Source organism: Cucurbita maxima, unplaced genomic scaffold (genome assembly GCF_002738345.1).
Source record: "Cucurbita maxima cultivar Rimu unplaced genomic scaffold, Cmax_1.0 Cma_Scf00010, whole genome shotgun sequence".
In the NCBI taxonomy this organism is placed as follows: domain Eukaryota; kingdom Viridiplantae; phylum Streptophyta; class Magnoliopsida; order Cucurbitales; family Cucurbitaceae; genus Cucurbita; species Cucurbita maxima.
This window is the reverse complement of record NW_019272026.1, coordinates 5,490,376-5,517,237: the sequence shown is the minus strand read 5'-3', so window position 1 is coordinate 5,517,237 and position 26,862 is coordinate 5,490,376. Positions and strand designations below refer to the sequence as shown.

At 38.8% G+C, this 26,862-nt stretch overlaps 8 protein-coding genes across 8 annotated transcripts; 4 read left to right on the top strand and 4 right to left on the bottom strand.

Moving 5' to 3' along the window:
• Positions 1–2,198: 2,198 nt before the first annotated feature.
• Positions 2,199–6,642, top strand: LOC111484808 (LRR receptor-like serine/threonine-protein kinase FEI 2). Its single transcript, XM_023131414.1, has 13 exons — positions 2,199–2,485; positions 2,570–2,705; positions 2,793–2,864; positions 2,958–3,029; positions 3,094–3,165; positions 3,261–3,332; positions 3,424–3,495; positions 4,370–4,476; positions 4,567–4,740; positions 4,829–5,161; positions 5,574–5,825; positions 5,909–6,042; positions 6,117–6,642. Exons 1-13 carry the CDS (start codon positions 2,404–2,406, stop codon positions 6,339–6,341), a joined length of 1,803 nt encoding a protein of 600 aa, XP_022987182.1. The 5' UTR covers positions 2,199–2,403; the 3' UTR covers positions 6,342–6,642.
• Positions 6,643–6,866: 224 nt separating this feature from the next.
• LOC111484820 ((-)-isopiperitenol/(-)-carveol dehydrogenase, mitochondrial-like) lies at positions 6,867–8,431 on the top strand. The gene is made up of 2 exons (XM_023131430.1): positions 6,867–7,855; positions 8,356–8,431. Exons 1-2 carry the CDS (start codon positions 7,087–7,089, stop codon positions 8,358–8,360), a joined length of 774 nt encoding a protein of 257 aa, XP_022987198.1. The 5' UTR covers positions 6,867–7,086; the 3' UTR covers positions 8,361–8,431.
• LOC111484817 (aldose 1-epimerase) lies at positions 7,330–16,078 on the top strand. The gene is made up of 7 exons (XM_023131426.1): positions 7,330–7,335; positions 12,871–12,879; positions 13,575–13,579; positions 14,577–14,783; positions 14,873–14,922; positions 15,016–15,139; positions 15,228–16,078. Exons 4-7 carry the CDS (start codon positions 14,621–14,623, stop codon positions 15,950–15,952), a joined length of 1,062 nt encoding a protein of 353 aa, XP_022987194.1. The 5' UTR covers positions 7,330–7,335; positions 12,871–12,879; positions 13,575–13,579; positions 14,577–14,620; the 3' UTR covers positions 15,953–16,078.
• Positions 8,361–10,573, top strand: LOC111484813 (probable WRKY transcription factor 72). The gene is made up of 3 exons (XM_023131419.1): positions 8,361–8,874; positions 9,057–9,179; positions 9,802–10,573. The coding sequence occupies exons 1-3, from the start codon at positions 8,380–8,382 to the stop codon at positions 10,552–10,554; spliced, it is 1,371 nt and encodes a 456-aa protein (XP_022987187.1). The 5' UTR covers positions 8,361–8,379; the 3' UTR covers positions 10,555–10,573.
• Positions 10,955–13,862, bottom strand: LOC111484823. The gene is made up of 7 exons (XM_023131434.1): positions 13,793–13,862; positions 13,411–13,567; positions 13,207–13,321; positions 12,158–12,503; positions 11,529–11,994; positions 11,398–11,453; positions 10,955–11,292 (listed from the first exon to the last, which is right to left on the bottom strand). The coding sequence occupies exons 2-7, from the start codon at positions 13,451–13,453 to the stop codon at positions 11,248–11,250; spliced, it is 1,071 nt and encodes a 356-aa protein (XP_022987202.1). The 5' UTR covers positions 13,454–13,567; positions 13,793–13,862; the 3' UTR covers positions 10,955–11,247.
• A 352-nt stretch (positions 16,079–16,430) lies between the features above and the next one.
• Positions 16,431–19,754, bottom strand: LOC111484824 (vacuolar protein sorting-associated protein 29). Its single transcript, XM_023131435.1, has 4 exons — positions 19,517–19,754; positions 19,239–19,398; positions 17,692–17,829; positions 16,431–17,074 (listed from the first exon to the last, which is right to left on the bottom strand). Exons 2-4 carry the CDS (start codon positions 19,368–19,370, stop codon positions 16,778–16,780), a joined length of 567 nt encoding a protein of 188 aa, XP_022987203.1. The 5' UTR covers positions 19,371–19,398; positions 19,517–19,754; the 3' UTR covers positions 16,431–16,777.
• Positions 19,755–20,320: 566 nt separating this feature from the next.
• LOC111484830 (transcription factor PRE3-like) lies at positions 20,321–20,996 on the bottom strand. Its single transcript, XM_023131440.1, has 2 exons — positions 20,742–20,996; positions 20,321–20,648 (listed from the first exon to the last, which is right to left on the bottom strand). Exons 1-2 carry the CDS (start codon positions 20,865–20,867, stop codon positions 20,499–20,501), a joined length of 276 nt encoding a protein of 91 aa, XP_022987208.1. The 5' UTR covers positions 20,868–20,996; the 3' UTR covers positions 20,321–20,498.
• Positions 20,997–23,248: 2,252 nt separating this feature from the next.
• LOC111484825 (HVA22-like protein a) lies at positions 23,249–26,749 on the bottom strand. Its single transcript, XM_023131436.1, has 5 exons — positions 26,482–26,749; positions 25,257–25,283; positions 25,021–25,143; positions 23,691–23,934; positions 23,249–23,519 (listed from the first exon to the last, which is right to left on the bottom strand). The coding sequence occupies exons 1-5, from the start codon at positions 26,541–26,543 to the stop codon at positions 23,436–23,438; spliced, it is 540 nt and encodes a 179-aa protein (XP_022987204.1). The 5' UTR covers positions 26,544–26,749; the 3' UTR covers positions 23,249–23,435.
• Between the last annotated feature and the right edge of the window lie 113 nt (positions 26,750–26,862).

Sequence of the window (26,862 nt, the reverse complement as noted above, 5' to 3'; positions counted from 1 at the left end):
GGGATCTTGCATGTAAGGAGGAACCATCACTAAAAACCAGTCACATTACAGAGAGTATGCTTATTAATTGAGAGTGTTTTTTTCAAAGGATGGAAAATAAAATTCAACTTGAAAGTGACAAAATATCCCTTTCAATCAGCATGCACAGAAAAGTAAAAGCATCTCAATCCAACTAGATTTCTAGTTCTATAATTGGAGATATTTACTCAACAAATTAATATGAGCACGTCAACCGACTCTATATATCCACAATGGTATGATATTATAGAGGTATTCCTTTCTTTTGACTACCTCTCTCGGTACATAACTTCGTTCTTGGTTTGAATTTTATAAATCCCGTATGAACAAAGATATTGTCCGTTACTTTATTACATAAAATGAATATTTTCTTAGATATTGGTCAGCTTCCCAATATGAATAGTAGTATTGGTCTAAACGAAACAAATTTCAAAGATTAGTTTGGGTGACAAGGAATGATATTGAATGTAATTTTGGTGTTATAGCAGAAAGTTGCTCAAAGAGACGTTCTTGAGGCTCCAGGTGCTGTGATTGGGTTAAAACAGAACGACAAAGTGGTCAACAAGTTGAAGTGTGAGCAGTGGAAACGTTTAAAAAGTCAAGCTTTGAGACGTCGCAGTTCAATCCTATCTTAAATAATTAACGATTAAAGTTAGAGATTTCATAATGGCGTGGAATGATGCAATATCTACCACTCAAAAGTGTGAATAGATATGAAAATATTATTACTCAACAACTAAAGAATACAGATCTAAGAATAAGAAATAGAATTGGGATCAAAAGTTCTTCATTTTCATTGATATTCACAACCTTTAAATAGGATACAAGATACTAAATAATATCTATAAAGAAAATATAAACTAACAAATCTTGAGAATAAAATAAAATATACTACCAATCAAACCTAAACCGACTACGAATATCTAAGATATATTCTCTAACTAATATATTTTTCAAGATTAGGAATATCATATATTCCATAACTAATTCAAACTCGAAATAAGTTGCACTAAATTTTGACATGAAAAACACTAACCTTTTGTTTCTTATATAAATGCATTTAGACATGTCGCTATCAAATATTGTCTAAGTATCGCCGTCAGTTTCATGATTTTAAAAGGTTTCTACACTCTTATAAGAAATATTTTGTTGTTCTCTCTAACTGATGTGTAATCTCACAATCCACTCTCTTAGAGGCTCAACATCCTCACTAGAACACTGTTAAGTGTAGCTGAAATTCACTGTTAACAGATATTGTTGTTTTTAAGTGGTTACGTCAATGTTTGCTAGTTTGAGCATTATGCAAGTATACTTTTTTCTATTTGTATGTAAAGTTGGTGTGATGTCCCACATTAGTTGAGAGAAGAACAGACCATCATTTATAAGGTGGAAACCTCCCCTAACAGACGCGTTTTAAAACTTTGAGAGGAAACCCGAAAGGGAAAACCCAAAAAGGACAATATCTGCTGACGGTGGATCTAGTGCATTACTAATGATATCAGAGCTAGACATCGGATTATGTGTCAGCCTTCTCACTCTTCCCAAAAGAGGAGGTAGACACGAGGCGGTGTGCCAGTAAGGACACTGGCCCCAAAGGGGGTGGATTTGGGGGCAGTCCCACATCGATGGGAGGAAGGAAAGAGTACGCGAGGAAGCTGGTCCCGAAGGGGTGGATTGTGATGTCCCACATTGGTTGGAGAGGAGAACAAACCACAATTTATAAGGGTGTGGAAACTTTCTCCTAGCAGACGTGTTTTAAAGCTTTGACGGAAAACCTGAAGAAGAAAGTTCAAAGAAGACAATATATACTAGGCGTTACCGTCGGGCAGCAGGGATTTGAATGACTTCCCTTTTAGGGGAAAAGTGGGCTGTGTTATCTGGGCTGAAACTGAATAAACACTGTTTAGCTAAGCAAGTAAGAACTTCTAATCGGTCAGCTGATTTGAAACAAACGCACCCAACGCCACCTTTCCCATTGTAGCTCTAAATAATCCCACTTCAAAAGTGAACACTTCCCTGATGTTGTAACTTGTAAATGCTAAGAAAGTTATGTTCTTTAGAAAAAAGACCAGAGATTATGGAGCAGTACAGATATCTCGTCATTCAATATGAATTTTGAATCTCAAAGACCTTTTTTTTTAATAAAAATTTCAGCTTAGGACAAACGGCTACTGCTTTTCCCCACGATTTCCCATGCCCATTCAAAAACTTGTCCTCCCTCGTCATCTGTAAATGTCAGATCATAAAGCTTTGTATTGTCAAGCGTCTTAACCATTTTTGAAAGTGGTTCTTCGCCTAAAGCGAATGAGCTCCGGTGACTGCCTGCTGCAAGAGATTCATAATCCGTAGTTCACTTTTTGAAACGGGTTGGGAAAGTCATTCGAAATGGGTCTTTTCATTTGTGTCTTCTCCATGGTTGTAGCAGCAACCCTTTTAAGCCACTGCTCTGTTTCTCTCACTGAAGATGGTAATCCCTACTCTTCTTCCCTGTTTTCTTCTGGGTTTATGTTTTCCTCAAAGGGGTTTGGTTTCACTTTGTCTCATGTCTTAGGTTTAACATTGTTGGAAATCAAAAGTGGTTTAAACGACACTAAGAACGCTCTCAGTAATTGGAGCCCTTCAGATGAATCTCCCTGCAAATGGACTGGTATCTCTTGCCATCCCCAGGACTCTCGTGTCAGCTCAATGTATGTCACTTCAGTCTCTTTTAACCCATCTTTTGAACATTCATTTAATAATCTTTGTGTATGCTTGTTTGTTTGTGGGGTCTTCAGTAATCTACCATACATGCAACTAGGAGGGATTATATCTCCCAGCATTGGTAAACTTAGCAGATTGCAAAGACTGTAAGCATCTCTACCACCACCTTACTTCTCTATTTTGATATCACCGAGTAATACACTTCACTTAAGTGTCTGTTCTTTCTCATGTCAAATCAGGGCTCTCCACCAAAACGGCTTACATGGGTATATCCCCAATGAACTTGCTAATTGTTCTGAACTTAGAGCACTGTAAGTACCGTCTTCCCTCCGCCATTTTTGTATATTCAGGAGATCATACATTATTTTGATTCAGGTACCTGAGGGCTAATTATCTTGAAGGTGGCATTCCATCAAATATTGGAAACCTTTCTTACCTTGCCATACTGTGAGAAACTTGACTCTTTTTCCCCTCTTCTTTATGGCCAATTAAAAGAGGAACTTATTTGCCACTCAATTTTTATCACTGGGATTTAACTGTAGGGATCTATCAAGCAATTCCTTTAAGGGAAGCATACCATCATCAATTGGTCGTCTCACACACTTGCGCAATCTGTAAGAGTCAACTTTCCATGCCTACAGTTCTTCATATTGCTACAACTATTATATCCTTCCTGTGTTTCTTGCTAATGGGTACTCATTTCAGGAATTTATCTACCAACTTCTTCTTTGGAGAAATCCCAGATTTTGGAGTTCTTAGCACCTTTGGGAATGACTCGTAAGTACACTATAAAGCCCCACTCTTTTTTATACATGTTCAAATCCTTTGTCTATTAGGTACGTATTGTTTTTATAACAGCTTAAGCTCATCACTGATATTGTCCGCTTTGACTCATTACATATCGCCGTCAGCCTCATGATTTTAAAACGCGTCTGCTAGGAAGAGATTTCCACACGGAATGCTCTGTTCCCCTCTCCAACCGAGGTGGGATCTCACAATCTATCCCCTTGGGGACCTAGTGTCCTCACTGGCACACCGCCCGGTATCTGGCTCTGATATCATCTGTAACAGCCTAAACTCACCACTAGTAGATATTGTCCGCTTTTGGCCTATTGCGTATTGCTGTTAGCCTTATGGTTTTAAAATGCATCGGTTAGGGAGAGGTTTACACACACTTAGGAATGCTTTATTCCCCACTCCAACCAAATATGGAATCTCACAATCCACCCCCTTGGGGACCTAGTGTCCTTGCTGGCACACCACCCATCATAGGTCAAACAAAATATTGTCCGCTTTGACCCGTTACGTATGATCGTTCAACCTCACGATTTTAAAACGCGTCTGCTAAGGAGAGGTTTCTACACACTCTTTAAGAAATGTTTTGTTTCTCTCTTCAACCGATGTAGGATCTCACAATTATGTTTTTGGTTTAGATTTAGTTTTAGGATTTATACAAGCATGGTTTAGGAGTATGCAATGGATCAACGAAGTGGCCATGTAGGCTTGTTCATGGCATTCCAAAGAGAACTTGGGTGTTAGGAGGAACATGCCGTTTCATAATCTTTGCCTCCCAATGTATCCTATTCGTATGAATTGGTTGTCCAATGCGTTTTGTATCTCGAAATGATATCATCCTTTCTTGATGTGGCAGGTTCCTTGACAATCAAGATCTTTGTGGCCGGCAAGTGAACAAGCCGTGCCGGACCTCACTGGGATTTCCTGCCGTCTTACCACATGCTGAAAGTGATGAAGCTGCAGGCAATTTCTCATTTCACTTTAAAGAATTTATTACCACAATCATATTCCAAGCGAACCATGGATACTAATTTTGTTTTTTATATGTTACAGTTCCTGCAAAACGACCCTCTCATTACTTGAAGGGACTGTTGATTGGTGCAATATCGACAGCGGGGTTCGTGTTGGTCGTACTTATTGTGTTCATGTGGACTCGTTTGCTGTCAAACAAAGAAAGAACTGCAAAGAGTTACATGGAAGTTAAGAAGCAAAGAAACTACGAACCAAGTGAGCTATTGGGTTTATTCAAATCTGGTTCTTCTAGTTTTATCTCAAAATACATGACGCAATTGACAACCCTCACAACACAATGCAGGTGAGAAGCTTATTACATTCCATGGAAATCTTCCATATCCAACATGTGAGATCATAGAGAAGCTGGAGGGCCTGAATGAGACACATGTTATTGGCTCGGGCGGGTTAGGCACTGTGTATCGGATGGTCATGAATGATCGTGGAACATTTGCTGTAAAGAAAATTGATAGGACTCAGGATGGTTCAGAGCAAGTAGTTGAAAGAGAATTGGAGATATTGGGAAGCATTAAACACATAAACTTAGTGAAATTGCGTGGCTATTGCAGGCTTCCTTCTTCAAAGCTTCTGATATATGATTATCTGACAGAGGGTAGCTTGGATGATTTCTTGCACGGTATCATTTTTCTTATTTCATTATTGATTATTGCTTTTCGCACACGAAATATCTTGTAACCGCCCAAGCCTACCGCTAGCATATATTGTTCTCTAGTTTTAATACGCACATCTATTAGGGAGAGGTTTTCACACCTTATAAGGAATGTTTTGTTCCCCTCTCTAAACCACTTAGTGTTTAGCTCTGATACCATTTGTAAGATCCTACATCGATTGGAGAGGAGAACAAAACGTTTCTTATAAGGGTGTGGAAACCTCTTCCTAAGAAACGCATTTTCAAACCTCAAGGGGGAAACCCTGGAAAGAAAAGTCCAAAGAAGGCAATTCGTATGAAACTCTAACTTGGGCCGTTATGTATGGAACTCTAGCTTTGTTCTCAATTCGTTGTAATCTTATGTTTTCATTATTTGCAGAACATGGAGCAGGGAAGTGTTTGGATTGGAGTGCTCGGTTAAACATAGCGCTCGGCACCGCTCGAGGACTGGCATACTTGCACCATGATTGCTGTCCAAAGATTGTGCACTGCAACATAAAATCCAGCAACATTCTTCTTGATGAGAACTTAGAGGCGCACGTAGCGGACTTTGGTCTTGCAAAGCTTTCGGTTGATGGGGATTCCCATATCACAACAGTTGTTGCTGGCACATTTGGTTATCTAGCTCCAGGTCCAATTTCCTCTATCGTTCTTATAAGCAACAATGGCGATTCAACTTCAATTCTGAAATTATAACTAAATGTTCTTGAGCAGAATACTTGCAAAGTGGGATAGGAACTGAGAAGTCTGATGTTTATAGCTTCGGAGTTCTGTTGCTGGAGCTTGTTACAGGGAAGAGACCAAGTGATGCATTTTTCTCAAAGAGGGGCCTAAATGTCGTTGGTTGGGTAAGCTAATCTCTGCACCATTTTCAAGTTCTTGCATTTTTTTCAGCCTCTAAATATGAGCATGACCTTTATAGTTGAACACCCTGCGGGGAGAAGACCCATTGGAGAACATAGTGGATAATAGGTGCAAGAATGCAGATGCGGAAACATTAGAAGCGATTCTCGAAATAGCAGCAAGGTGCACTAATGGCAACCCGGCTATGCGGCCTACAATGAACCAAGTACTGCAGCTGCTAGAGCGAGAGGTTATGTCGCCCTACCCGAGCGATTACTCCGAGTCTCACTCGGATTATTCATGAATGTTAAGCAACTTTGAGGTCTAACAAAGTTCCTTTCAAATAGTTTTCATCAACCCACGTTCTTGTTGGGAGGGACTTGAGTTTCATGGAAGTTTCTTGAGTCCATTCATGACAGTTCCTGTGAATTTGGGTTTCCTTCTTATTTGCCTCGTGTGTTTTGGCACCCACCCCCTTCCCCTAACTTCTTCCTCTGACGATCGTCCCAAGAGGCTTAGCGTCTTAGCTTATACTATTTTGGCTTGGTACATAGCACATTCGTTTCTCTCTCTAACCGACATGAGATTTTATGATCCACCTCCTGTCCTAGGCTTTGATACCATTCAGTTCAAGTCAAATGGTTTATTAGGGAAAAGTTTCTACAGTCTTATAGAAAATAATTCGTTTCCTTTCTAACCAAGGTGAATTTTCACATCGTGAGTAAGTTTTTCTAACGTATTTTCATCTGTGTATTCATTATTCGACAAGAAAAGAAAAAAAAAAAACTGAAAAACGAGAAATTGCATCCAAAGAGATAAAGAGTTGGAAAAAGAAAAAGTTATTCAAAGGCCGTCAAATCGCAGCAATCTTTACAACTCAGGGCAATTATTTGTATAATTATTTATGTAATGCAACATTCTTTTAATCATGGCTGAAGGACAATTGGAGTTGTCCAAGAAGCTAGGATCACACACTATAGATAAACCCCCACCCTCACCCCCCTCAGTCAAGCCTTTTGTGGAATACCTGGTAGAGATCACCATTCACAATGTCGCAGTCCACGTCCAGGCCGCTCAAACTTGAAGCCAAGGTAGCTATTGTCACCGGCGGAGCAAGCGGCATCGGCGAGTCCACCGTACGTCTGTTCGTCGACAACGGCGTCAAAGTAGTCGTAATCGCCGATATCCAAGACGACCGAGGACGCCAAGTTGCCGAATCGATCGGCAGCCAAAGGTGTAGGTACATACTCTGCGACGTAACGGACGAAAATCAAGTGCAATCAATGGTGGAATCAACGGTGAAACAGTACGGAAAATTGGACGTGATGTTCAGCAACGCAGGAGTATTAAGCAGCCAAGACCAAACAATCCTGGACCTGGATCTCTCTGCCTCAGACAAACTGTTCGAGGTGAACGTGAAGGGGATGGCGGCGTGCGTGAAGCACGCGGCTAGGGCGATGGTTGAAGGGGGAGTAAGAGGGAGCATCGTGTGCACGGGGAGTGTGGCGGCAGCGAACGGGAGTAGGCGGGGGACGGACTACTGTATGTCGAAGCACGCAGTGTTGGGATTGGTGCGATCGGCGAGCGTGCAGCTTGGAGGGAAGGGAATAAGGGTGAATTGCGTGTCGCCGAGTGGGGTAGCGACGGCGGCGACATGTAGGGCGCTGGGAATGGGAATGGAGGAGGTTGAGAAAGCGTACAGAGGAATGTGGAGGGTGGAAGGTGTGGCGTTGAAGGCGAGTCATGTGGCTCATGCTGTGCTCTTCCTTGCTTCCGATGACTCAGCCTTTGTCACGGGCCATGACCTTGTGGTCGACGGTAGTTTCGTCCCTGTTCTTTAATTTATTGGGCCTTTCGGCCTGCTTTCTGGTTCCTGTGGGCCTATATCCTCATACTTGGCCCAAGGTTATTAATGGAAGCATAATTAGTCAGTTATGTTTTTTTAATACGAAAACTATGTGACTTGATAAACACAATAGGGCAATAGTATTTTGCATATATAAATGCTTATTTAACATTGTTTTGGGATTGGAAAGTCATTATCATTTTGTATTTAGTCGGAATCATTGTCATAGGAGAGATTTGGTAATTGAAATTATGAAAAATACTTTTGTTATAGCAATTGACTATCACTTGTGGTGTGGTAGTTGTATAAGCACATAAATTTTTGTCTCTATGTTTAATTTCTGTTTATAAGTGTGTGAGCACGATCAATCTCACTTCTACTTCCACAACGACGATTGGGTTACACCATATCATATCAATATGCACGTAATGTAGTTTAGTTCTAAAAAACATGTTTTTTTTTTAATGGACAGGATGAGCAGCATGATGAAGAAAGAATGAAAAGGAGGAAAGCTGAAATGAGGGAAGTAAGGGAAGAAAACGAGAGGCTAAAGAAATGTTTGGATGAAACAATGAAGAATTACGAGACACTGAAAAGGCAGCTCCATGAAATGGGTCAAACCAGAGAGGCAAAAAAGTCAACACAAACAACTGCAATTGCCATACATAACCATGAGGTTGAAGAAATGGACCAAATGGTTTCACTCACATTAGGAAGAAGATTATTCAACAACATTTCCTCACCAACAAAATCAGATCCTCAAAACGTGGGCTTTCTGGGAGTGGCTGAAACAAATGTTCAGACCCCATCAACTCATCAAACTCAAACTCCAACGGATAGTGAAGCTAAAGAGGAAGAAACCACACCCATTTGGCCGCCGGGTAAATCCATGAAGGGTTTGCCGGCGCCCCCCACCGGAGAAGATGAAGTTTCTCGGCAGAATCCTCCCAAGAAGCCTAGGGTTTCTGTGAGAGCCCGGTGTGATGCCCCGGTTAGTCGTCCTAAAACTTAGTTGCACATGTCTTTTGGTTCATGAGCTAAACTTTTCATTTGGTTCATATGTTTTAAAATATTAAACGCTACATTGTTAGGAGTCGTTCTTAATTTTAATGAACAATCATCCAACGGAATGAAGTGGGTTGTAAAATTTTTATTCTCATTCCTTGATTCCAGTTGGTGCAGATGAACGATGGATGCCAGTGGAGAAAATACGGGCAGAAGACAGCAAAAGGAAATCCTTGCCCTAGAGCTTATTATCGTTGCACAGGTGCACCCTCATGTCCCGTTAGAAAACAGGTAATTTACTTTAAATTTCATATTCTATTATAACATTTATTATAGTTGTTGGATGATGAAAGTCCCACATTGGTATGAGGTCTTTTGGGAAGCCCAAAGCAAAACCATGAGAACTTATGCTCAAAGTGGACAATATCATACCATTGTGGAGAGTCGTGTTCGTCTAACATGATATCAGAGCCATGCCCTAAACTTAGCCGTGCCAATAGATTGGCAAATCCTCGAATGTCGAACAAAGGACTCCAAAAAGAAGTCGTGCCTCGATTAAGGGAAGGCGTGCTTTGTTCGAGGGGAGGTATTGGATGATGAAAGTCCCACATCGGCTAATTGATCATGAGTTTATATAAGTGAGAAATACTAACTCCATTGGTATGAGGCATTTTAGGAAGCCCAAAGCAAAGCTATGAGAACTTATGCTCAAAGTGGACAATATCATACCATTGTGGAGAGTCGTGTCCGTCTAACAATAGTTATAAAAAAACGGTATAAAAAGTCACGGACTTTTAATAATAAAAGCCAACAATATCGTCTTTTATATGCTATCGTATCCATTATTTTTTAGGCGAACGAAAATTAAAATATATTTCATAAAAAAGGAGAGTTTATATATGAAAATGTGCAGGTGCAAAGGAGTGTTGATGATATATCCATACTAATCACCACCTATGAAGGAACTCACAACCATCCTTTACCTGTTTCAGCCATGGCCATGGCTTCCACCACCTCTGCTGCCGCCTCGATGCTCCTCTCGGGCCCTTCTTCATTCGCCACCTCTGCCACCGCCACCGCTGTGGCGAATCTCCATGGATTGAACTCGTATCTCTCTAACAACACCAATTCAAAGGGATTCTACTTGCCAAACTCTTCAATGCTATCTTCTTCTCTCAACCATCCCACAATCACTTTAGACCTCACTTCAAACTCTCTCTCAACTAATTATCCCCCAAAGTTTCCTCCTGATTTTGGCTCTTCTCAATACAGCTTCATGCCTTGGAACAATAGTAACAGTGGCTATGGCTATGGCAATGCCAATCAAGCCGGGCATCTACAATTTTCCAGATCTTCAACTCCGCCCCCGCCATTGTCGTCACCTCTACTGGACACGATCGCGGCAGCAACTAAGGCGATTACGTCTGACCCAAATTTCCATTCGGCATTGGCAGCTGCCCTGAGCTCGATCATCGGCGGTGGAAATGGGAGCAAGACAGTTCTTCCAATGGCTAGCTATGTTGAAGAACCTCAGGGAAATGTGTGTGCATCAAGTTTAAGCTCTCAACAAGGAAGTAAGGGGTTTGAGGCAGCTAAATCATTATCATGCTCCACCTCCAAGAGTCCTTCCTCATCTCCTGGGGATAGTAGAGAAAATGGCAAGTGAAAATGCATGGATGATGAAATATTCAACATAATGACATTTGTAAATAATCCATCAACAAATTTCGGTACAACATCGGTACAACAGCTAGACACCGAGCAATGTGCCAAGGCGCTGGGGCTCATGGAAGTGGATTGTGAGATCCAACATCAAACTTCTCCCTACCATACATATTTTTAAAACTATGAGGCGGATAGTAATTGACCAAAATAGAGGGTAGTTTTTCCTTTTATTCATTCTTTACACTTTTTATATATTCATGGAGCAGTTTCAACCCAACCCCAACAACACACCATGCCCCAGCAGCTGCAAGATCATCTCAGAAATCAAGCAAGCCTACATCGTTGGCTCCGGGAAGATAGAAAAAGGGTGAGAGGCATGTCATGGACAAGCACATATTTAGGAGTGTTTAAAATCATTATCAGAGCACATTGATTCTATAAATTCCAAGCTGAAACACTTTAAAAACAATGGATCAACTATAAAAGATTTCAATACAATTGATGACAGTAATACCTCCTGTATATGTATCTAGCAAGAGAGGACACGACATAGAAACTATTATGTTTATGACAAGAAGAAAGCACACACCACAGGTTGACACTTTCACTTCATCTCTCCTGTACTTGAAAGAAATCACCCTACTTCAAAACACACACAAACTATTGAGACAGGGACAAAACACTAGAATCTTCTTCATATCACTTCTTCTGTCGATGTCACTTCAATTGGTGGAGACTCCTGTAAGGACAAGAGAAAAAAAAAAAAAAAAAAAGGCAAGAGTTCATCATGATGCGACGAATTGGATTAAAGATGTGTTGCGGACCTTGAGGTTAAAAGAAATACCAAATTTTCTTTGTTTGATTGCACTGAATCTTCTTCAGGACTCGTGCTGCCTGGAGCTGCAGATAAATATAAAATATCAATCTGCTAAATTTTTGCAAATGATTGAAATAAAATGATTTTCTTGCACTCACCCTTGTCGCTGAGCTGTTTTTTTCCATGTTTCTTGGCCTTTTCCTTTACTTGAATGGGTTCTTGCTTGTTTGGCTTATGAGGCTGTTTCTTCCCAGATCTTTTCGCTGTCTCTGAAGTTGAACTTGGGGCAGCATTTTTATTCCAAAATCCCCTATTCGCGTGTGTTGTAGTAAGATTTCTCTGCTTGACCCCAGTGACCGGGGTAGTAGTTTTGGTGACATCGGTGTTTAAGGATTTTGGTTTAAGTTTCCTAGGCTCCACTGTGGATGAAGAGCTATGAACTTCCTCATCTGAAGACCTTGTTCCCAATTCAGGTCCCTGAGAAAAGGTTTCAGAATCCTGCAGTTGCTCTGTATCTTCTGCTGAATTGTAGTTTTCAAGCAAATCTTTCACTGTTTGTTCACTTTCATCAAGGTTGCAACGATCTATGTAGGACTTTAGCTCCTCACGCATCCGATGAAGAGGCTGGTTTTATATTTCATAATTACAGAGCGAAGAAAAATTTAAGAACTAGTAAAGGGTTAACTAAAAGAACAGCTTTCATAATTACTAGAGGAGCCAACTTCAGTAATCCGAAAATTTCAGAGTAAACAGAGCAAGGCAAAATTAAAGAAAACGGAATTATTACCTTGCACCCTGCCTCCAATGCAAGTTTAAAAAATCCAAGCGACACAGAATGCTTAGATGCAGCTTCAGAGAGCTTGATCTGTGATAGCCAATATGATGTAGAAGACAATAGGTTGAATTTTTTCTTGCTTGACCGTGAAACATCAGAAACAGGTGTGTCACTTTTCCCCTGGCTTCTGGCAGTCCTCCGGACCTCTGATATTGGCGTAATGTTGCCAACTAATTTTCGAGTTGGGCTTATATTTTTAGTTGGAATAGACAGCCTTCTTGGTGGTTTAGCATATTTGTCCTTGGCAGACAGATCAAGGACTCCAACACTTTTACTCACACTGGACACAGATCTAGCCCTGAACTCGAATCAAAGAACAATTAATCTAAAGTGCTTTAAACAGAGAAGAATCAGGAATTAATGACGAACAGAACAGTTAGATACTGCACAAAGTTTTGTTGAAGATGAAGACAGTAACTAGAAACAGAAAGAAGATTCGGACTATGCAATTTCCGATGTATATCTCCGAGCGAAGAACTTAGGTAAACCAAAAAAGGAAACTACTACGGAAAAAAAGTACATTCAAAATGAAACATTCTTCTACTAGTATGCAATGACATCTCCAAAAGGCAAATCAAATAGCATTAAAAAAAACGTCAAATATAAAAGGAAATAAAACAGGCAATTATGATTGTTTCTTGGATCATGTATTAATTCAGGTTCAGCAGATTACTGTAAAGTTGCATTTCTAAATCTTATGAAAAATTTTCACGTTCCTTCCACTCATTAAAAACGTAAGCTTCTCTCTCTCAATCACTTCCAACATTCATTCTAACTGTTAGAAACGAATATATAAATGAGGGAAGTTCTTATTATGATCTCAGAACAGCTATTTGAGAGCATAATCAAGCATGGTCAACGGAAATTACAATAAAATCAGAAGATTCATCTGAACAGAAAGGTTTGAGAAGTGATGATCCACAAAAGCCCCCAAAATATCAAATCAATTAACAGATAAACATCCTCAATGAGAAATCAGAGAAGTAAACAGAAGAAAGCACCTCTTTGAAGCAGAAGATGCAGGATTCGACAATTGGCGCACAGGAGGCTTCTCCTCCTTCGACTTGGTCCCCGATCGCAAAGTATAGCGCTGAAGCTTCAGTCTCGCTGAATTTCCTAACTCATTCAAACCACAAAAGTTGAGTAAAAAAAAGGAAAACTAGAAAAACAGAGAGAAATTTACAAGGAGATTCAGCAAATCAAACCAGGAAGTGGAGTGGATTGCTGGTCCTTGATGGATTCTTCCATGGCTCTGTTTATCTGGGATTGAAAAGTAGAATTTTCCGCTGTCTCTCCCCCGCTCCGATTGAAAGGGACAATGATTCTAGTTTGTATACACAAATCCTTGCGGTGAGTGGAGCTCTAGGAGTGGGGAATTTATAGTCAAATTCAGAAAATGAAATAAACAGTAAAAAGGAATTAGGCGGGAAAGTATGGAAACTGTCATCCATATCTTAAAACTCAAATATTTCATGTAAGGACTCGCGCTGTCCAAGCGACACGTGTAAATGTTCGAGAAAACGCTGGTTATAAAACGTTAATGATGACACGTGGAGGAGGATTAAGAGAGGAATTAAAATTCCTAACCGCGGCGCGGGAAAAAAGAAGAAAACGGACGGTGGTGATGAAGAAAGGAAGGTTTGGAACGGCTACCTGACCTGCCCCACTGCGACTTGTTGATGCTTAAAGAGAAAAGGTCAAAAACATACGCTCACAAATTCGAATTTCAAATTTAAAATTGTAAGCCGTTGAGATTGAAACCCTGGCTTTGCGGTTGATGCGAAGATGAGCCCTGTCTAATGGGCCTCCTCTGGGCTTGACTAGTGGACTGACCTCTTGGGATGTGGACCCCCAGGTTGTGGCCCATCTCCCACTCTGCAACCCACTCACTCATGGCTCACCTACTCCATCAAAGTTTCAATCATGTCATTTTGGGCTGTGGCCCATCTCATTAGACTCTTGACATGTACTTGAATGGTGAAGCATGTCTCTCCCGGTGCTACCATTTATGGTAAATTATCTATATATATACACATGGAGTTCTTATCTAGTATGATATATTGGTAATAGATGTTTAAATAATAACATTCATGGGAAATGAAACAAACTCGGGAAATTAATCCAAAATCAGGTAAGACCCCCTTTCATTTATGGCAACAACAACGTATATGGGCAGTACAGATGGAAAAGAACCAGAAAGAATAGGTCAGAGTAGATTGGAATCGAAAAAAATAGAAACAAAAACTCAAAACTTGATTTAGTTTCTATCTCAATCCACAAAATAGTAAAGAAAATCAGCAAATCCCCAACAAACTTATCCCGAATTGGATGAATCGCTGTATATAAACATCCTGAGAGCTTCGTTTCAGCCAATCGGCACATCATTTCTCCCCTTCGAACACACAGGAAGGGAAAATGGCGAAACTTCTCCCATTGATCCTTCTGTCTGTTTGTGCAGCCATTGGGTTTGTTAAGGGAAGCGAAGTTGGCATTTACGAATTGAGAAGGGGAGATTTTTCTATTAAGCTCACCAATTATGGTGCAACCATTCTCTCTGTTATCCTCCCTGATAAGAATGGTTCGTCGGGTTCTGATTCAGATCATTCATTCCATTCGAACTTTATGATATTGTTCATGTTTTTTATTGTGTTTTTTGATTTGTTGTAGGGAAGTTGGACGACGTTGTTCTTTCTTTCCCATCGGTTGATGACTTTAAAGTGAGACAATTCTGTGTTCTTTTGTGGGTCATTTCTTGTATAAAAGAGGAAAAATGAATGGAGGGTTTGATTTTGTTTTGCTTATTTTGGCAGAGTGATCGAACCTACTTTGGGAACATTGTTGGACGTGTGGCGAATAGAATCGGAGGAGCTCAGTTTGGTATCAATGGCGTTTTCTATAAACTCATTCCTAATGATGGAAAGAACCTGCTCCATGGTCTCTGTTCTCTCATTTTCCTCATCTTTCAACATTTTTATGTGTTGCGATCAAATTCATTGATAATTTTGGTTTTGTGGCTGTTAAGGTGGGGAGAAAGGGTTTGGAGATGTGATATGGAAGGTGGAGAGTTATAAGAACGACAGCCACATTACATTCACCCACGACAGTTTCGATGGCGAACAAGGGTTTCCCGGGGATCTGCCGGTGTCAGTAACCTACATGTTGATCGATACCAACAAATTGGGAGTAAAAATGGAAGCCAAGCCCTCAAACAAACCAACCCCAGTAAACATTGCCCAACATGCTTACTGGAACCTAGACGGGCATTCGAGCGGCGACATTCTGTCACACAAAATCAAACTCTTTGCCTCAAAGATTACTCCCGTCGACGGCGAGCTCATTCCCACCGGCGAAATCGTCCCCGTTGCAGGAACCCCTTTTGATTTCTCAACCCCACGAGAGATCGGGTCGCAGATTAAGAATGTCCCCGGCGGATACGACATCAACTACGTGGTGGACGACACCGGGAGCGAGCATTTTAAGAAAGTTGCAGAGGTTTGGGGGAAGGTGTCGGGGAGGAAGATGGAGCTGTGGAGTAACCAGCCGGGGGTTCAGTTTTACACTGGGAATCAGCTGAAGGAGGTGATGGGGAAAGATGGGGCTGTGTATAAGGAGTATGCAGGGATGTGCTTGGAGACTCAGGGGTTCCCGGATTCAGTGAACCATCCTAACTTTCCTTCGCAGATTGTGACCCCGGGGCAGAGTTACATGCATGCTATGGTTTATAGGTTCACCACTCAGTCTGACTGAGGCCCTTTTCTGCTTTGATTTGGATTCATGTTTTTTCAATTCTTAAGTTTGAGCCCTGTTTCAACTTTTTCTTTACTCCTAACATGGAATGGTTTCAATATAAAATTCTTTTCGTTTCACTTTTAACTACTTTTTTATCTTTACAGTTATTTGTTTCAATATTTGTAAATTACTTTTTTTTTTTTTTCTTCGAGATCCCTATATTTCATAAAAATATTTCATTTAAAAAAAAAAACAAAAAAAAAAAAACAAGAACCCAACCTCCACGTAGCTGCATCATGGTTTCTTTTCTGGATAGTTGAGTGTTTAAATGTAGGCTCGATATATAAGTCGATGGTTAGAAAGACCAGGTTCCGATGTACGTTGACTATGAAAATAATCGTTTTGGGAGAGCATCGTTTTCATTAATGGAGAATTAGGTAGCCAAGGGTCATAACTCTGGCACTAGATTTTGATATGTACTCGAATCAGTCTTATCTAAGGAAGGGGAATAATACCCCATTTAATCCCACAAACACATGACAATGATATTTGAACTCGTAGTTCCATCAGAATTCACTGGATTAAACCAATTTTTTACTGAGTTCAAATCCGAGAAATGGAGGCAGGGTAACAACAAGAACAACCAAGGACTTCTGTGCAAACCTCATCACCTATCACAAAAAGTCACAAGGAGCCAGAACAGAACACCTAAAACTCTTTTCTGGGATCAATTACCCCAGAAACAGCATCTTTGCAGCATGATTAAACATGGTTTAACATGCATCACAACTCCATAAAAGAAATAACTTCATATATGTTTATATAAATGCCAATTTGTTCCGGTCAATGAGCTGGCGTGGTTGTCTTCTTGAAATCAATCTTGTCTACCTTAACCTCCCCGTCGATCAGTTCATAAACATAGACCACAACACGAAGGCCATCAATGTCCATGAGGACAAAACTCGGGTTGACATCATATGTAATGCTGCTATATGCACCTGTTGCAGATCCAGGGTTAATCACCACACCTCCCTCGTGTTTGTAAGCTGTAAATTGATGGGTATGACCAGTGACAAGGATGTCTACGTCTAGCTGCCTCTGCATCATGGCAAGTGAGTCTAGGTCTCCCCATGGAATAACCTAGCCAGCCAGTAACAAATAGAATTCATGGACATGATGTGAACTACCACAAAGAGTAGGCAGAATTCTACAATGTTACACCACCTATTTGCTAATGTTGACTTCAGGCAGAAAATACTGTAGAGCAGAAGTTTTGTTTGAACTTAGTTGAAAAGCAACTTTCTGTTCATGGTTACTAGAGACAATGAATCAGAAGTTGCAATATTCAGGCTCTTAAGTTTATGATTCTAGATACGGAAAGAAGAAGCAGGAATGTGTTAGGAATGCAACTAGGAATGTTATAAGGGTATGTTACACATTAATTTGGGAGGTGGATATCGAGTTTGGTTATAAATAGAGGGAGTTAAACATTTGGTGAGTGAATTAGGGCTTGGAAGGGATCTTGAATTACTTGTTTACACTTTAGTTTCTTGGTGTTTTCTTATGTTTTCTGCGTTTGGAAACCTAACAGAATCTCAAGTCAATCCCATTAGTAATAGAAGCACTGTATCCGAACCATTCATAATGATCCCTCACAATGGTGAAAATCCAAATTTTTTGGCTAGTAACATGGATTTTGTTATTTGTTAAACAAAAAATACGGAATGATGATTATGAAAAAGTGCAACAAACCATACCTGATGCCCATGGCACAGACCCAACTTAAATTGTCCAATAGTCAGAGTTTTTGTCTCGGGATAGCGAGTCTCCTCATCATATTCACCCCGTGTAATGTGCAAATCAGGACAAATAGTTTTCAAGTAGTCGTGAACTTCCTGGAAACATCATTAGAAAACTTTGTACCATCAAACAATTTTTCTCCCAAGGAAATATAAACCAATTGAACAACAAAGCTCCACTTCTTGTACGAATAAATTAAACAAAATTGTATGCAAGTTGGTGCTAAACAAAATGATCAAATCCCCAAAAGTCTCAACTCATATATGATGAACAGAGATTCAAATAGAGGCTAATGCTCACACAACGTGAACTTGGTGTTTTCTATTAAATCGTGAGATATATAGTACAAGCAAGTTTCCCTAAATAGGCGTCTGAATCCAGAGTTTCCTATTTCATTACATCTAAGATCTTCTATCAATTATGTGAAATCCAACATCAGTTAAAGAGGGGAATGAAGCACTCCTTATAAGGGTGTGGAAACCTCTCCCTAATAAACGCGTTTTAAAACCGTGAGGCTAACCGCTATACGTAACGAGCCAAAGTAGACAATATCTGCTAGCGGTGAGCTAGGGCTGTTATAAATTGTATCATTAAGCTTAGCATTTGGACTTAAAGCACAAGAAAATATTAAATAAAGTTCACTGTTAAAAGTTGTAAAAATTCCGTTTAGAACTAAAATAACCAAAGGTCCATTACACACAATGGAGAAACTTTGGTTATTGCAGTTCAAATTCAAGATTGGGGTGAGCTTAAATTTTGGTTAGCTAAGCACTTCAATCAATAGATAAACAGGTAACTGAACTGCTACCCTAGGTTAGTGTCGTTACAGTCACCACAACAGAATACCAAGATACTTGTGCAGTTCACTGCATATTCCCTTAGAAAGTCATCCAAATCTTGAACAAATCTAATGGTACAAAAGGGTGTTAACAGCATAGCCTCTTCACTTACTTGGATGATGGAACCTTGGGAGACTTAATTATGATATAGTCAGCATCAAATAAAAAACAAAAGAATTACGTACTAATTGAAGAAAAATACACAACACAAGCTAAGGAAAAAAAAATTTGAAATCAGACCCAAGATTTAGTAGGATCATCAGTAGGATTAATGCTATGGGGAAGAATCAATGCCAGGATATGACAGATTGACATGAAAAGTTAAGAGTTCGACAATTAAGGGGGTGACACATTACTCTACGTAGTTTATATATCTAATATACGTTTCCTAGAGTTCATAAGCCACAATGTAACCCGACAACTTATAGAAAACAATAGTGGATTTAGTAAATCAAAACATAGTCTAATGGTGTTTCTGTCAATTAACATGTATTGGAAGTTGATTCTAAATGGTCTTCCAGATGCACCAACATAGGCAGATAAAATGTTCCAGTAAGATATTACATTCCGCGACCGAAAAGAAGAACAATTCAGGACACCAAGCACCACAATAGAAGTCGCTGGAAAGAAAAAAAATCCAGAAAGAAGATTTGATTTGAACATACTTTGATACAAAGGTTTCCAGTGCAGATGATGTGCTGGATCTTGCCAGGAACAAGCATAGACTTAAACTTCTCGGGGAGGTCGGGGGCTCTATGCGGTATATGTAAATCCCCCAAAGCCAACACCAACACCATCCTCACTCCAAACCCACTTTCTACAATTCTGTCAAAAACAAAAAAGAAAAATTAATGTTTCAGCGAAGAGAGACATACCAAGACGCTGATCGTCGGAGAAATTGAGCATAAATCTGAATCACAGATAATTTCCCGATCATTAATACCAGAGGGGTTTGATTAATTGGCGGAAGCTGGCATGAAAATGCCTCTCCGAACTCTTGAATTTGGCTTCTCGATTGGCTTCTGGGACCTTCTCCTTGATCTTGTTTCTTCCCTTCTGGTGCCTGAGCAAGAGTTTGAGTCTGCAATCGGAGAGATGTGGTGATTAACACGTAGAAAATAGGAATTGCGAAGGGAAATGTTGAATCGGTACCGGAGGAGGTCAAATCACGATGCTATGATATTCTGTTCTTGACATTACCCTGGAAAACGTTTTCTCAAAAATACCCTTCATTTTCAAAGTAATTGCAAAAGTGACCCACCTCTTCAACTTTGTAAAAATTATTTCTAATGCCCAAACAAATGTCTTTGAACTTGTTTGATGATAAATTTATTTATTATTTATTTATTTTTTACTATTACTGACGGTTATGAATTAGGGATACTTTGAGCATAAATTGTCTGGACTTTATTTTTTGTTATCCAAAATGTCTCATATCAATAAAGATATTTTCGTTACTTAACATGTAGTTTTCTCATCATGTAGTTTTCTTCGTTATCTGAGAATATATCACCATTGCAGATTGCATAAACAAATGGCTGAAATACATCGTTGTTCGATCATTGCAGACCATAATCATAGTACACATTTGTAGTGATGGATCGTGATGATTTTACCATGTAATCATAGTATCATATACCATACAGTGTAATGATAAACACGTTTAGACGTTCCATTATGTTTTACAAATGTATAGATTACTAAAATTCCTCTTTATTATTTATAAAAATAAAGTAAAAGAAGGAGAATGAATTTTATTGATGAATAATAATAATAAAGGCTTGATTGAGAAGAGCTTAATGAGTATGTCTTTGAAAGAGCATTGAAAACAGCAACTACGTCGAAAACCAGACATAGCAAAAACCTCAAAACTAATAAGCTACTTTCATGTGTTCTTGTCTTGTCATATGAAAATATCATTGTCTCTATTGCATCAGTAAGTTTCTAATGATGGCAGCTTGAGCAGTATCCGACGATGCCAACAACTCCGATAGTCTCTCGCTTAGATCGTCCACTTCTCGGTGTAGGTTCTTTATGTAGTTACACGTCTCTTGCAATATTTTTGCTGCCGAAACCTATCAATTTAAAATGGTATCAGAACAAAATGGACGATTATTTATTGAGTATGAAGAAGACGAGAGATTAGAGAAGCTTTATTTTTGTGTCACCTTATCAGATTGCGAGTGGCGAATCTCGGGAAGAAGTTGCTGCAACTTGGAAACGAGATCGTTAATTTGGTCATCGGTGATCCTTGAACTGCCTGATTGCCTAGATCTGGATCTTCTGCTTGACATCTTCTGTATATATATATGTGATGAACTGAAGAACACTAAAAAAGATGAGACCAAAGTGTGTAGATCACTCAACTAGAAGTAGTAATGAAATGGGGTTTGTTTTGAAGACTGCAAAAAACAAATTGCATGGGAAAAACCACACCCCTTACCTCTTTTTAAATGCCCTTTTCCACACTGATTAGACACAGAATCAACTCACTTTTTTTTTATTATATATATTATATACTTTTTAATTCAAACCAAAAAATTGGATCTACATTTAGTACGATTTTTCTTCCACGACAAATGGGCAGGAAACGGAATGAGCTAAGATCGTTTTTAGAGTTTGTGAACTATTACCGAACGTTCATTGTAAGTTACTCGAAGAAGGTTTTTCAACTCCAAAATCTCCTAAACTAAAGGACGTACGGACCGATCATTGCATTTCACTAGTCGGAAAAGTGTCAAAGCTTTGAGGACAACAAGCAAGTAATGATTGATGACTACATCATAGGCAGTGTGCTAATACAATAAGGTAACCCACAAGCATATGAGAGCCAACATATTAAGGGTATGTATTATCAACTTTGCACGTTGTTGGGACGAGTATTTGCGCCTTATGAAGTTTGCATATAATGACAATTATCATTTATTATAATAAAAGTCTTTTAAATACGAAAAAATTCCATAAGAATTGAATTACGGTATTTAATAGCTAATTTTTGATTGGTGTAATGCAATTATTTTTAATAAATGTGAAACTTGAACTTAGATATTGCAAGAAATAATATATGGTATTTTCGAAAATAATAATAATAATAATATTATATTATAGTGGGTAGTGTTGGATGTATGCGGGTGAATTGAGAATTAATTAGTTGACCAGTCAACTATAAAGTAATAAAATGTAAATATTATATATTTAATAGAAAGAGATATATTAGCATCTACATCTTATCACATTAAATATCTCATAAATCTTATTTTCATATTATAGAGATAAAAAAATAAAAAAAAATAAAAGGAAGAAATAGAATAGAAGTGGCTCAGCAAGCATCCCGGGGCACATGAATTGGATGCAAATGGACAGCCAAGAGTGTGTCAGGATTTAGGGTTTAATTTAATTTAATTTAATTTAATTTAATAAGCTTTATTAATTATGTTACATTTATTATATTCATCCTCATTTGTATATGCTTAACATTTGTCTTCTTTAATAATCTTACTCTCAAAACATTATATTATATTATATTTCAAATTATTAATAGCATATTAGCTATTATTTTTTTAAAAAAATAATTCATTAATAGGAATAANATATCATTATTTTTTTCGTGTTTTTTTTTTTTTTTTTGAATTAAAATTCTCGGTGAAACAAAAAGTATACTCGAAAAGACCACCAAAAAAAAGAATGATATATAATATAGTTTAAAATTGGAGTTGTATTCCCTAATGCTACGTAATATAGCATATAATATAATTTGAAGTAAGAGTATATAAATATGTATATATGTATATATGGTGAGGTAATTGGTAGCAATGATTGTGTTGTAAACAAAGTTTGAATGAGCGTGAATTAATTAGAGATTAATATAAATAAAAAGATGGGTTATTAATTGGGGATTTTGAGACAGGATTTGTGTGATTAAAAATTAATGTTTTTAAGTGGGCGGTGGAAAGGGAAGCTTAGAAAGAAGAGAGAGTTGCACGTGGGAACACAGTTAAATTAATTAATTAATTAATTAAAAGAAAGAGCATCTTTTTTGTGTCTTGAACCTATAAAACAAAACATGGGTCGGGATAAAAACCCACTAACCTAGAGAGGTAACGTTTCATTTTTTTCTTTTCTTTTTTTTAACTTTTATTAAAATATTGTTATATTCTTTTTCCCCTCTCAAAGCATTTCTGATAAGAGTGTAAAAACATATCTAATAAATATATTTTAAAGCTATAAACTAAAATGAAACTTAATTTAACCACACCTAAAGTTACTCCACTCAAACGTTTTATAGTTGAGTTGGGTTGAGTTAGGTTGGGTTAGATCTATTACTTTTCAAGAGTTATTTAGATAGAATAAATTTAATATAAGATCCTACATCGATTGGAGAGGAGAATGAATGTCAACAAGGACATTAGGTCCAGAAAGGGGTGGATGATGAGATTTCACATCAATTGGAGAAGAGAACGAAGCACTCTCTACCAGGGTGTAGAAACCTTTCTCTAACAAACACGTTTTAAAAGCCTTGAGGGAAGCTCGAAAGGAAAAATTCAAAGAGAACAATATCGGTTAGAGGTGGTAGACTCTTACATTTAAGACCGAAACAATTGTCCTTATCTAAAAAGAAACTCAACCCAAGCCGATGAACACTTTTTTTCCCCAACCAGCAGAACAAAAAAGGACATCAAAGCTCAAGAAGTCATAATAATATAGACCATCTAGTTAGTTAGAAGTTTATATCTTTCAGAGTTTCATATGAACAATACAAAGCATTTTACCACAAGCATATAAACAAACCCTATCACACAGCCTCAACTGTTGACAGCCAAAACATTATCCTCTTCTGCCCCCCTCCCAACACATGATATAGACTAGTGCCAGTACTCATGGTCATGGTCATGGTCGAGACCCTCTGAATAGCTCATGTAACGATTACTTGTCCGAGCCTTATCAGCCTACAGAAACAAAATGAAAATGCATTCATATATGTATCAGCAAGTCAGTTAAACTAATTGATGGGTTGCTTGCGTACGCCTGCATTGATTCATTCATACGATCACTAATTCAGAATTTTTTTTAAAGCAACCAATTGAGAGTTGAGTCTGAGTCATGAGCGTGTATTATACCCTGTTGATGATATTTTGGAGGTCTTCAGTACCATTTTCGGCGATGTACTTCTCAGCAGCAGTTAGGATGTCGTCGGGCTTGCTGAAGAAGTCCTTCATCTTTGGAACATACCAAATGTTAACTGTCTGTTTGTTGATGAATAGAGGCCTCACAAAATGCTCGTACACATATGCAGCACCACTAAAGTATGGAATGACCAACCAGCAGGACAAAATTAACTTTGCATATGGCCAGATAGGGATCCTGTTTGTGAAGATTTAGGGGGGGAAGAAATGCATCAGAGGCCCTCTTCAGAGTCATCAGCCCAAAATTAAAACAAGTAAAAGACCATAACAAGTAGAGCCAGATAATCTTCAAAATGGACTTAAAGCATCCAGAGCATGGCCAAGATAACAAAACAAACTAGCTTCCAATTTAGATGCACCAAATAATAATGAATATGAATACCAGCATTTCAAAAGTACACCAAAAAAGCACCGATATACATCTGAAAATTATCCCGAAAGAAAATTATCATAACCATATGTGTAACCACCCAAGTCCATTTCTAGTCGATATTGTCCTCTTTTGACTTTCCCTTAGGGTTTTAAAACATGTCTTCTAGAGAGAGATTTTCACACCCTGATAAGGAATGTTTTGTTTCTCTCTCCGATTGATGTGAGATCTCACAATCCATCCCTTTGGGGTCCAACATCCTCGCTGGCACACTGCTCAATACCTGCCTCTAATACCATTTGTAACAACCCAAGCCCACCGCTAACAGATATTCTTCTCTTTGGGCTTTCCCTCAAGGTTTTAAAACGTGTCTACTAGAGAGAGAATACCACACCATTATAAGAAATGCTTTGTTCCCTCTCCAACCGATGTGGGATCTCACAATCCACCCCCCTTGGGGGCCTAACGTCCTCATTGGCACACCGCCTGGTCCCTGGCTCTGATACCATTTGTAACAGCTCAAACCCACCGCTAGCAGATATTGTACTCTTTCGATTTTCCCTTTCGGACTTCCCCTCAAGGTTTTAAAACGTGTTTATTAGGGAGAGGTTTCCACACCCTTATAAGAAATGTTTGCCTCTCTCCAACCAATATGGGATCTCTCACTATATGTGATTTGAAATTTCAATTTATGTTCTCTAACAAATTAGCTAACATCATAGGAAAAAAAAAAAAAAAAAAAAAAAAAAAAAAAAAAAAAAAAAAAAAAAAAAAAAAAAAAAAAACTCACATATAGACTTGAGAGAAAGGCTTTTATTTTCACAGATTGAAAACCACATAACGACATGATAAAACAAGCATTATGTGATTTCTAAACTAAAGAAGCAAATTTACCATTCGAGAACCTTAGTAAATGTAAGCTCAAAGAGGGTGAGCATAGAATATAGAATCCAGTAAGTAAGCCATTGCTGATCGTCCACATGAGACTTTGTTTCAATGGCCCTAACTGATGCATATCTGCCAATTAGCAAAAATCAGAGCAACAACTTTGGGATTACAACTCTCAAACAGTTTAAAGGCGTCATTGATGAAAAGGATAGCATGTTAAACAAAGAAGCAGAACCACTTACAGAGGATAAACAAGACTCACCAGAGGCCTGCAAATGAAACCCAGGAATGAAGTTACGAATTTTCCGGTTTAATCAGAAAATGGTTTAAATTGAGTGGAAAAGAAAATAGCTGAGGTATGCATATGGAAAGCCTCCTGTTTCTTTGGCTGGTTGTCTGAGGTTAAAATGAATGTCGACGGGATAAACGGTTAATAGATCCTATGCTTGTTTGGTTACCAAAGGGTTTCAACAAACTCCAGGTTAACATTAATTTTATATAATTAGTCCTGTTGTGAAGCCTCTAAGATGACAGTCTTATTTACTTATGAATGATAAGTAAACAACCAGCTGGTTTCATAGTCCCTTGACAGGACACGTGTTATGAGTAAGCTACACAAGGCCATTGTCAAGGTCATAACTAAAACCTAGTTTGATTGCCTTAGGATCTCACAAGCTATGTTTCAAGGTACCATTTCAGAACTCAGAAGACTAATGCTCTAAAAAGTATTGGATCAGTGAGCTACATTCTTGGTCTTGAGCTACACTGCAGTGATGAATGTTCTTCATCTTTCTCAGACCAAATATACTCAAGATCCACAAGCAAAAACTGAAAGACAACAGCAAAACCATGTCTTATACCAACGGGGCTAGATGGAGAGTTCCTTTCAAAGATTCTTCACTATTACATGGCAGGTTTAGTGGGCTACAGCCTACAATATCTAACAACAAGGCCTCAGATCTAAAGTGAAGAAGCTAAGTCAGTTTTCAGTGCCCCAACTGCTACTCATTGGCAGGATTGTAAAAGATTGCTTAGGTAATTGCAAGAAACTGCACACTTTACTTTAGGTTTTAGTGCAGCATCTCAACTGCATCGTGCAGACTTCAGATATTGACCGAGTTAGCAGAGTTGATATCAACTTTCTAGTAGTGGCTACAGTATATTTTAGGACCCATCCTCCTAACCTGGAGCCCTGGCAAGCACAAATTGGCGGCACAACCCAGAATAGTATCACAATACTTGGGAATCTTTCTTCAGAGAACACGGGTCCTCTTAGGCTACCGTTGGGGCAGCTCTCTTTTCACAAAATCCGCCATTTCGTTTTCAAAACAGGTAGAACATTTGTCTATTCCTCGGAAGTTTTCTTGTCAGCCATGGCAAGGTCAACCCTCTAAGAAAAAAATGATCCCTTACATGGAGTAATCAGAACCCAGAGTGGCAAAATAAAGAACGAGGAGAGAAACATACCCGGCAAGAACATCGAAGTTTTTTAGGACGACCTTGAAAAAACTGGCCGCTCCAGATCCCATTTCGGAAAATTTACCCGCTACCCTCGAATGATTGTGGACCAGTACCCTAATCGATTTCTCGTAAAGCTCTCGCGTTCAGTCCACTTCGTTAATCCTGAAAGAGAGAGAGAGATAGAGAGTGACTGGGAAGACTGGAACTTGGCGCCTAATCATTAGACGAGTGCTGGAAGTGAAGTGATCAAAAGAAATTAGCGGATAAACCAATGGGAGGTTTGGTATAACTCTCACCATCTAATCCATCTAATCTATCCGTTTACTTTAAGCACAACGTGTAGTGTTACAAACTTAATACGAAAGAATGTTAGCTTTTAACTTGAAG

Bases quoted from the DNA above. Each gene is read 5' to 3' on its own strand.
- LOC111484808 (XM_023131414.1), top strand. From the start codon at position 2,404: ATGGGTCTTTTCATTTGTGTCTTCTCCATGGTTGTAGCAGCAACCCTT. The intron at 2,865-2,957 runs GTAAGCATCTCT...ATGTCAAATCAG, and splicing joins CTTAGCAGATTGCAAAGACT to GGCTCTCCACCAAAACGGCT. The intron at 3,333-3,423 runs GTAAGAGTCAAC...TACTCATTTCAG, and splicing joins CTCACACACTTGCGCAATCT to GAATTTATCTACCAACTTCT.
- LOC111484820 (XM_023131430.1), top strand. From the start codon at position 7,087: ATGTCGCAGTCCACGTCCAGGCCGCTCAAACTTGAAGCCAAGGTAGCT.
- LOC111484813 (XM_023131419.1), top strand. From the start codon at position 8,380: ATGAAAAGGAGGAAAGCTGAAATGAGGGAAGTAAGGGAAGAAAACGAG. The intron at 8,875-9,056 runs GTTAGTCGTCCT...CCTTGATTCCAG, and splicing joins GAGCCCGGTGTGATGCCCCG to TTGGTGCAGATGAACGATGG. The intron at 9,180-9,801 runs GTAATTTACTTT...GAAAATGTGCAG, and splicing joins CATGTCCCGTTAGAAAACAG to GTGCAAAGGAGTGTTGATGA.
- LOC111484823 (XM_023131434.1), bottom strand. From the start codon at position 13,453: ATGGAAGAATCCATCAAGGACCAGCAATCCACTCCACTTCCTG. The intron at 13,322-13,410 runs GTTTGATTTGCT...TGAATGAGTTAG, and splicing joins GCAATCCACTCCACTTCCTG to GAAATTCAGCGAGACTGAAG. The intron at 12,504-13,206 runs GTGCTTTCTTCT...ATTCGAGTTCAG, and splicing joins GCATCTTCTGCTTCAAAGAG to GGCTAGATCTGTGTCCAGTG.
- LOC111484817 (XM_023131426.1), top strand. From the start codon at position 14,621: ATGGCGAAACTTCTCCCATTGATCCTTCTGTCTGTTTGTGCAGCCATT. The intron at 14,923-15,015 runs GTGAGACAATTC...TTATTTTGGCAG, and splicing joins CATCGGTTGATGACTTTAAA to AGTGATCGAACCTACTTTGG. The intron at 15,140-15,227 runs GTCTCTGTTCTC...GTGGCTGTTAAG, and splicing joins TGGAAAGAACCTGCTCCATG to GTGGGGAGAAAGGGTTTGGA.
- LOC111484824 (XM_023131435.1), bottom strand. From the start codon at position 19,370: ATGGTGTTGGTGTTGGCTTTGGGGGATTTACATATACCGCATAGAGCC. The intron at 17,830-19,238 runs GTATGTTCAAAT...TGATGTTTCCAG, and splicing joins CTGGAAACCTTTGTATCAAA to GAAGTTCACGACTACTTGAA. The intron at 17,075-17,691 runs GTATGGTTTGTT...CTGGCTGGCTAG, and splicing joins GTCTGTGCCATGGGCATCAG to GTTATTCCATGGGGAGACCT.
- LOC111484830 (XM_023131440.1), bottom strand. From the start codon at position 20,867: ATGTCAAGCAGAAGATCCAGATCTAGGCAATCAGGCAGTTCAAGGATC. The intron at 20,649-20,741 runs GTGACACAAAAA...TTAAATTGATAG, and splicing joins GCCACTCGCAATCTGATAAG to GTTTCGGCAGCAAAAATATT.
- LOC111484825 (XM_023131436.1), bottom strand. From the start codon at position 26,543: ATGGGATCTGGAGCGGCCAGTTTTTTCAAGGTCGTCCTAAAAAACTTC. The intron at 25,284-26,481 runs GTATGTTTCTCT...TTTCATTTGCAG, and splicing joins AACTTCGATGTTCTTGCCGG to GCCTCTGGTGAGTCTTGTTT. The intron at 23,935-25,020 runs GTAAATTTGCTT...CTTCACAAACAG, and splicing joins TTTACTAAGGTTCTCGAATG to GATCCCTATCTGGCCATATG.